This window comes from Carcharhinus amblyrhynchos, chromosome 7 (genome assembly GCF_965287045.1).
Source record: "Carcharhinus amblyrhynchos chromosome 7, sCarAmb.v2.hapA, whole genome shotgun sequence".
NCBI classification, from domain to species: domain Eukaryota; kingdom Metazoa; phylum Chordata; class Chondrichthyes; order Carcharhiniformes; family Carcharhinidae; genus Carcharhinus; species Carcharhinus amblyrhynchos.
Window position 1 is genome coordinate 120230937 of NC_137330.1, and position 9519 is coordinate 120240455.

The 9519-nt window shown below is 44.5% G+C and overlaps 1 protein-coding gene across 9 annotated transcripts in view; it reads right to left on the reverse strand.

Moving 5' to 3' along the window:
• The window catches only part of LOC145345245 (serine/threonine-protein kinase MRCK alpha-like), a 545867-nt gene extending 537134 nt beyond the window's left edge, over positions 1-8733 (reverse strand). For 5 of the 9 annotated variants that reach the window (XM_080193035.1, XM_080193038.1, XM_080193036.1 and 2 more), the window contains exon 1: positions 7809-8732. In XM_080193035.1, coding sequence (XP_080049161.1) covers positions 7809-7983 — 175 coding nt within the window. In that variant the 5' untranslated portion in view covers positions 7984-8732. Of the gene's footprint in view, positions 1-7808 lie in introns of all 9 variants that reach the window. The other 4 variants (XM_080193034.1, XM_080193032.1, XM_080193031.1 and 1 more) reach the window with 2 other exon arrangements.
• Positions 8734-9519: the final 786 nt, after the last annotated feature.

Below are 9519 nucleotides of genomic sequence, written 5' to 3' on the forward strand. Positions count from 1 at the left end.
TATCCTCAATGCCAATCATTTGATATCTACAGCTTAGCAGGTATACATCCTGAATGTAGACTATTACATGGGTATCACTAGTAGACTATGGGATACCACTAGTCCAGGGTATTACCAAATAGTAATACCCTGGACTCGGCAAAGATACTTCTACCATCAAATTCGAAAGTTGTGTGTTTAAGCTCCAAGATCGAACACATCACAAAATTTGTCCTTCATATAACTTCAGCACATTACTGCAACCGTGCTACATTATCAATGATGCCTTTCATAAAAGAGATGTTAAACCAATCTTTTCCACCATTCATGTACGTGTGATGTTATTAGAAGAATGCTCCTTTCCCAATGTTCCGGCCATTTCTCCTTCAACCACCAACAGACACAATTTCATCTCATTGCTGCTGCTTCATGGGTCTTGCTGTGTGCAAAGTGGCCAACACTCTTGCCTACATCATGGCGAATTCATTCCCAAATAAATAAATTGGTTGTGAAACATGATTGTGTCAGATCTATCAGAACACATTCAATAGTGCAGGAGAAGCGCAAGGTATACTATGTAGCCTGGCTACTGAAAGTCAACCTCATTTAATTCCCACTAGCCAATTAATAAATCTGCACCAAGTATCGCCTGCTTTTTTAGAACAAAATAAATCTCAATATCTCTGTTCAGGTAGTTTGGCAAAGTCCTATTTATAAAATGACTTTAATTTATAAAAAATCCATGATTTAAGAAAAGTTATGTGAAGTCTGAACAGGAGTGATATATAAATCACACCAACTAAACTAAACAGCAATGAGGATTTCAGTCTGCACTACCAGAAAAATATCCTGTGATTATAGTTTGATGCCACTTATATCACAACTCATGATGGAACACTTCAAAAGGTCTCCATACAATAGATTTACTTTTGAAACGCGGTAACTTATGCAGGCAAACTTCTATTTCAGCTACACAGCTCAACCAGCAGCATCAGTCACCCCACCTTCAGAATTAAAATGAGACAATCTGAATCATATTTACACAGCTCATTCAAAGCAACATATTCTGGAGTGCATTCCAAAGTTGTTGCATGTTGAGCTTTGCTCTTGAACTTCATTATTTCACCAGAGCCCCTTTAACATGATACAGTGGAGGAACACATTGCAGTTATTAACCCACAAGATCAAGTGAAATTAAACAGTATTTAGTTCAAATGAGGTTTCAAATTTTGGCTCCCTCCTCCTTCTCGGATGAACAAGAGCTGCACTTTGGTAATTCACTGGATATGAAGTGCTTTGGGACATCCTGGGACATTGATATTTGGTGAATTAATGCTTTCATTCTGAAACTTTATGCCCAATTTGTCTAACAGTATAAAAACTGGAAGAAACCACCCCCCCGCCACCAAAATCCAAATCTACACTTATACAGATAGACCATATCTTGCAGTTTAAACAAATATTAAAATAAAATACCCCCCACTATGTATTACTTCCTGATATACACTGAAGCTTTTGTTCTGTACATTACAGTTGACACACCTTCCACTGAAAAACAATGGTAGTGGGAAACTGCAGGAAAACTGTCTCTTGCTCCAGGCAGGAAATTCACACACAATTTTTCAAACTGACAACATATCAAAATTAAGAATCGCCATGACCTCAAATCAACTGACTCCTACACTAAAAACAGTACTTTAAAATGCCAACTTGAGCTACTTTACTAAAACAGGAAGCTATTATACAAGAGACTGACTACACAAATTTGCAGACTTTAGACAAATTGTAAAAGGAACTTGTTAAAACCACAATTCTAACCACTGCCATCCCCTCCCAACCATAGAATTACTTCAATATGAATGAGTAGACAGGTGGTTTGGGGGGCTGTTTGGCGGTGTGTGTGTGTGTGTGTGTGTGTGTGTGTGTGTGTGTGTGTGTGTGTGTGTGTGTGTGTGTGTGTGTGTGTGTGTAAGAGAGAGAGAGACGGAGAGAGTGGTGGGGGGGTGGTTTAGAACAGAGCTAAAATCATAGTACCACAATGCAGGTTCTTCTTTGGGCACTGGCTGCAGATCAAAAATTGCCAGTCTCCTACTTCTAATAGAAACAAACTCCACAAATCAATCTTTCACAGACAAGCATTATCAAGTTCTGAATATAAATAGGATTAGTAATAGCATGAAATTTAAGAATTGGTGCAGTATATGAACTCAATTTTAGCCCATTGAAACCAAATCACAACTCTACTGATTACATGAAGGTATCACAGTTTATGATTTGGTACATCTATAGACATTCTCAGCTAGTTAATAAACATAAAAGTCAGCTTAAATACTTTGCATTAGTATTGCAATCTTTCTGGTTCACACCTAGCTAATTCACAATGCTGTCAGTGGATAAATTTAAAGCACCCACTACAAACACAAGACAAATTCAGGGCTGGGAGAGCAAACATAGCTGAAAAGAAGGCAATTGAAACACCCCTGCTCCCACGTGCAGTACACACAAAATAAAACTGCATTTCATTGCCTTCTCTCAGGTAAATGTTAAAACGCTGTGTAATTTGCAACGTGATACATCTGGACACAAGTAAGTGTTTTTTATAGACAACAAACAGTCTTTCAATCAGTCTACAATTAAGGTTCAGCTGTCCTTTAAGATGACAACTGGCAAATTCTTACTCACAGATCTTATCAACCACTACTAACTATTGTACGTGTATCTGTTCTACATTAATCTGTTTAACATATTAATGGCATCTACATCATCACCTTTCAGCAGCAGGAGAATTGTCAAATTATCCCCACAGGCATTAATTTCCTGAGAACTGGGAGAATGCTACCTCAAATGCCCATAGAGGTACCAAGGCTGCACCTGAATTCACACTTTACAGTATCACGACTGCGCATATTCTATTGTCTCTTCAAAAGGCACACTGTATACACATTATATCACCCATCCATACAAGATATTGGATAATGAGAATACACTTCAAAATATTACTCACTTTTCTAATGGAACACCCCATCAGAAACATTTAAAATAATTTGTACTAGATGCTTTCAACTTCAAACACTTGAGCATTATGCACTCACAAAACTCCACATCCAATGGCAAACCAATTCTATGCCTCCCTTGCAGCCTTCACTGCATCAAGTGCTGTGCAGAGCCATAAAATCATTATGACACAGAAGAAGGCTATTTGCTCCATCAAGTCAATGCCACATTAGTCGAATGTGTAGTGCATCGCAAGGACAATAATAGTGAGATGCTGAAGAAAGTTCATTAGAACAACAAGACAAGTACCCCATTTAGATCATTTCCCAGAAACCCAATCAAGAACAGGGAATTAGTTTTCATGGGGAAAGAGGAATATTTTTATTTTCTTGTCACTGCACATCATGGCGGAAAATGATAGATTACTAAATGTAATCAAACCAAACGATAACCAGAATTTGACTCATTGCGTGTTGTATCTGAATATAGTGTATGTTACTAACTGCTATATTTCATGAAAAGTAACCCATTTCATAAATGATCAAAGAGTATATCAGGCCCACTTATGCCTGTACCATGGTGCCCAACAATAGTAATGGAGAACATGAGCACTTAGCTGTGTGCAGGTTGGCTGCAGCCACCAATTCATAGCCATTTATAAGCATGGGTTTATTAACACAGGCAACATACAATACATGGATAGACATTCTGTCATGTCTGCACTGATAGCTCCTCTACTTTGATTTCCCTGTATCTCTTCATATTCTTCCTTTTCAAATACTTACCCGAGAAACCTCTTAAAATGACCTTTGCACTCTGCCTCGTAGCTAGTAGCGATCAAGCACTCTACATTACGACAATCCTGTGTGAAAACATCTCCTGTAATTTCCACCCTCTAGGGATAGGTGAGCATTTACCTGATTCCAGTGGAACTATTTACCCTCTCAAAACCTTCAACTTTGAAAATCTGGATCAGAACAACTTCTTCAACTCTCAAGGTGCCAATAAAAACAGCTCTTCTTCAGAGGCATATCTTGACATTTTTAGAATGTTTCTATCAAATTTGCACTGTACCCTCAGCATTTTAACTTTTAACCTTTCTAGCCCAGACCTACACGTGTCTTAAAGCTCACCAATTGGATTTGGCCATGTATCTTGAAATAGCTACACACTACAGTAAAAGAATCTTGACCACCACAAAAAGATTAAAGCTAGTTACAAACTCTGCTAAAATGTTTAACAGAGCTATTCAGAGCATTCTACATACTTTTTTCCTCAACTGTTTCCAAGGTTGCAGGCATAGTGAACATAAGAACATAAGAACATAAGAAATAGGAGCAGGAGTAGGCCATCTGGCCCTTCGAGCCTGCCCCGCCATTCAATAAGATCATGGCTGATCTGTCGTGGCTCAGTTCCACTTTCCCGCCCTCTCCCCATAACCCTTAATCCCCTCTCTTATCAAAAGCCCATCAACCCGCTTCTTAAAAATATTTAGCGAGGCAGCCTCCACCACTTCAACGGGCAGAGAATTCAAGAGATTCACCACCCTTTGAGTGAAGAAGTTCCTCCTCAACTCCGTTCTGAACTGCCCCCCCTTTATCTTGAGGCTGTGCCCCCTAGTCCTACTGTCTTTTTTGAGCGGGAAGAGTCTTTCCACCTCTATCCTATCCATCCCATTCATCATCTTATACGTCTCAATGAGATCTCCCCTCATTCTTCTAAACTCTAACGAGTACAAGCCTAGTTTATTCAGCCTCTCCTCATAGCTCAACCCCCTCAACTCCGGTATCAGCCTAGTAAACCTCCTCTGCACTCCCTCCAAGGCCAAAATATCCTTGCGCAGGTGCGGCGCCCAAAACTGCACACAGTACTCCAGCTGCGGCCTCACCAATGCCCTATACAGCTGCAGCAAGACCTCCCTACTTTTATATTCAATCCCCCTCGCTATGAAGGCCAGCATCCCATTCGCCTTCCTGACCACCTGCTGCACCTGCAGGCTGGGTTTTTGCGACTCATGCACAAGGACCCCGAGGTCCCTCTGCACCGTCGCCTGCTGCAGTTTTTCGCCACGTAAGTAATAGTCCTTCCTACCATTCTTCCTACCAAAGTGGACCACCTCACACTTGCCAACATTAAATTCCATTTGCCATTTCCTGGCCCATTCGCCCAGCCTATCTAGATCCTTCTGCAGACTCTCCACACCCTCCGCACAATTTGCCTTTCCCCCAATCTTGGTGTCATCAGCAAATTTCGACACCCTACACTCGGTTCCCTCCTCCAGATCATCTATATAAATGGTAAATAGCTGAGGCCCCAGCACCGACCCCTGGGGCACCCCACTAGTCACCAACCGCCAATCCGAATAGCACCCATTGACCCCCACTCTCTGCCTCCTATTTGACAACCAATCCTCTATCCACGCTAACACCCTACCCCCAACTCCATGTCCTCTGACCTTCTGCAGTAACCTCTTGTGAGGTACCTTATCAAACGCCTTCTGAAAATCCAGAAAGACCACATCCACCGGCTCTCCTCTATCCACCGCCCTAGACACATCCTCATAGAACTCCAGTAAATTTGTCAGACACGACTTCCCTTTAATGAAACCGTGTTGCGTCTGCCCTATCAAGCAATTCCCTTCAAGATGCCTCGCAATTTCCTCCTTAATGACGGATTCTAACATTTTACCTACCACAGACGTTAAACTAACCGGCCTGTAATTCCCCGCCTTTTGCCTGGCACCCTTCTTAAACAACGGCGTAACATTAGCCGTTTTCCAATCCTCCGGCACTTCCCCGGAATCCAGCGACGTCTGGAAAATAACCACCAAGGCATCCACTATCACCTCCGCCATTTCTTTCAGAACCCTCGGATGCATTCCATCCGGTCCTGGGGACTTGTCCACAATCAGCCCCTCCAGTCTGTCGCGCACCACCTCTCTAGTAACAGTAATGTCATTAAGACCCTCCAGTCCTACCACCTTTCCATCGCTAACACCCGGCAAATTATTCACGTCCTCCTCCGTGAAGACAGAAACAAAAAAGTTATTCAAGACCTTAGCCATATCCCCATCCCCTACCACTAGCTCCCCTTTCTCATCCGCTAAGGGACCAACGTTCACCCTAGCCAGCCTCTTCCTTTTTATATATTTATAAAAACTCTTGCTATCCTTTTTTATATTAAGTGCTAGCCCAGCTTCATAGCTTCTTCTACCCTCCTTTATCAACTTTTTTGTCAATCTTTGTTGACATTTAAACCTTTCCCAATCCTCTTCTCGCCCACTGCTCTTAGCTACTCTAAATTCCTCCACTTTTAATTTAACACTTTCCTTCACCTCCTTCGTTATCCACGGCTTATTACCTCTCTTCCTACTGTCCTTTTTAACCATCGGAATAAATTTCTGCTGAGCACCAAGAAAGATCTCCTTAAAGATCCTCCACTGCTCCTCAGCAGACCTACCTTCCAACGCGCTCCCCTAGTCCACATTCGCCAATTCTTCTCTCATCCTACCATACTCCCCTCTATTCAAACAAAGGACACGTGTCCGGGAACCCACTTTCTCCTCCTCCATCTGCAACAGAAACTCCACCATACAATGATCACTCTCTCCAAGAGGATCCTTCACCTCAAGGTCCCTAATTCTACCCACCTCATTACATAGCACCAGATCCAAGATAGCTCAAGAAACACCTTGAGGGTGTTATAGCCAAGTATGTGTGTTCATTCACTGCATATTTTGTCAATAACATTTCTGAACAAATTCTCTCCCCTTATCATTTAAAAAAAAGAAAATCATCATTTCACTTTGCAACCCAGCTCCAGTTGTCACATTAAACAATTAACTGCCCAGTTGTCAAATCTGGGACTATTGAACGCACAAATTGATGTAGCACTCCCCATCAGTCTGCAGACTAGGAATCTAGTCCTTCCGGCTTTGGGGTTTTGACTAGGATTCCTTGTGTGGACTCTTCTGGTGTGGCTTCCCTTGGAAGTTAGCCATGGCCCCTGCTTGGCCAATCTCCACAGATGGGGCAATAGTGTCAACCAGTCCCCTTTCTGTGTCTGTGAGAGACCAAACTCTGCACCACATTAAAGAAGTGTCCAGTGCACAGACTCAGCGGAGGCCTATCCCCACTCAGCACAGCAGGATCGGAAGAAACGGCTTGGCTTAGCGACTTTACATTGGCTAAATTAATAAGTAAATGTAGCACAGAAAAGGCGAGATGAGATGTTCATTTTGCGGTTAATGACGATTTAAAATGTACTACTTTTTTAACATGTCATGGACGGAGGAAATCGTAATCACATTTTTCAATTGCAATTTACCCCTAAAAAAAGGAGGATCCCACAATAAATAGAACAATCTGCAATTTTCTAAAATTCGGGGGCGGGGGAGAAATGTCAACTTTGTTAACCAACCATCAGAGCACCTCAAACACACGAAACAGTTTCTATTTCACTCTCAAAACAATGCATTTGGACGAGGATCTAGGAACGGATCAGTACTAAATGGAAACGAAAAAGATATAACCAAAAGGACTGCAACATGAACAAGAGCAGCAGCAGGCCTGCGTGTTTGTCCTGGATTTGCAACACTGCTTCCTAAATCCAAGAACAAAAAAACCCCTAGAAGTTACAATTTTTAAAATTGCTTTCACAGCAGCCGAAAGCCGAATAAATACAATCAGCACCCACATTGACAGGCTGTGTTTATCCAAATTGTCAATAAATATGAATAACCCCCAACAAGTTGAAGGAGATTTTTTTTTAAATTTGATTTTTGTTTAACCAGATGCGGCATATCTCAGTGGGGCAATGAAGGTCTCAGAACTCACCCCACTCTAAAAACTCGTTGATGTTCTTCTCCCTCCGGAGGGGAGAGTTGATGCACTCGTCGTACAGGCAGATGATGATGTCCAGCAAGGTCTCCATGCTGACCGCCACGCCGTTCTTCCGAGGTCCGTCCAGGATCATTTTCTCCAGTTTCTTCAGACGCACTTCTGCAGACATCTTGGCTTCAGGGAGCAGCCTTAACCCGGGGGAGGGGGCTGGCTGGATCAAAAACGTGCCTGCTTTTACCTGCCTTCTGTGTATACACACAACAAAATTAAATGTACAACCCCGGCAGGGAGAGAGAGAGAGGGAAGGAGTGGAGGGAGGTCAGCAGCAGCAGCCGCTTATGGAGCTCCTTCTCTCAGTGTCCGGCTGGAAGAGGCGCTGTGATAATCCGGAGCCGCTCACACACAGGCATCATTCGCCCATTTTACCCTCTCTCCAGAGCCGCTGAAGGTTATTTCGGTTAAAATCCTTTCTTCTTCCCTCCCCTCTCTCCTCTCACACAGGGAGATGCAGCATCTCCTCCCCAGCTCCCAGGGCTTTGGAAAAGCAGCAACACGATGGTGGGTGATGAATGATGAGAAAGCTCCTCCTCAGCAAAATCCGCCCCGGCTTCATTTCATTCACACAGAGAGATCCTCATTATTTAGATTTCTCCCCTCCGCCCGCTTTACAAGTTTTCTTTTATTCCCCTCCTCACACACACCATCTTTTTCTCCCGTATCAGATCTCTGATCAGTTATATATATTTTTTCCTCTTCCTTTTGGTCAGTGAATCGCCAATGTATATTTTCTTTTTTTAAATTTATATATTTAATCTTTAACTGTTGTCTTCTGCCTCTCTTTCTCTCTGACTCACTCGAGCATCATCTCACTCTGTTCCTGCGGCGGCGGCTGCTGCTGCTGAGGTAAAAAAAAACACACAACATGGCGGCCGCTCCCTGCGGACTGAGACACAGACTGACGGCCCGAGGGGGAGGGGCAGCCCGCCCGCCAGGCCAACCCACCCCACCGCCCGGCACGCCGGGATGCTGGAGGATGCTAAGGGAGCGGACAACCACCCGGCACGCCGGGATGCTGGAGGACCCTGAAGTAGCGGACAACCACCCGGCACGCCGGGATGCTGGAGGACCCTGAGGTAGCGGACAACCACCCGGCACGCCGGGATGCTGGAGGACCCTGAGGTAGCGGACAACCACCCGGCACGCCGGGATACTGGAGGACCCTGGGGGGGGGGGAGCGGGTAGGGGAAGATAACGGCACAGTAAGGCCGCGATGCTGCAGGACCCTGAGGGAGCGGACAACTACTCAGCACGCCGGGATGCTGGAGGACCCTGGGGGAGTGGACGACAGCCCAGTGCGCCGGGATGCTGGAGGACCCTGAGGGAGCGGACAGCTGCCTGGCACGCCGGGATGCTGGAGGACCGTGAGGGAAAGCGGCTAGGGGGAGAGGACAACGGCCCAGCACGCCGGGATGCTGGAGGACCCTGAGGGAGCGGTCAATCGCTCGGCACGCCGGGATGTTGGAGGACCCTGAGGGTGCAAAGAGGAGGCAGAGGGTGGCTGGCATAGTCGAGGGATCGGGGGAAGTGAATAAGATCAATTTTCTTTGGTTGGAGGTGCGGTGTTGGTGGATGCCTGCGCAATATGGAAGAGTAGTTGTTTAGGCAAGGTGAGGTTAGGATTGGAGTTGTGACAGTGGCTCAGCTG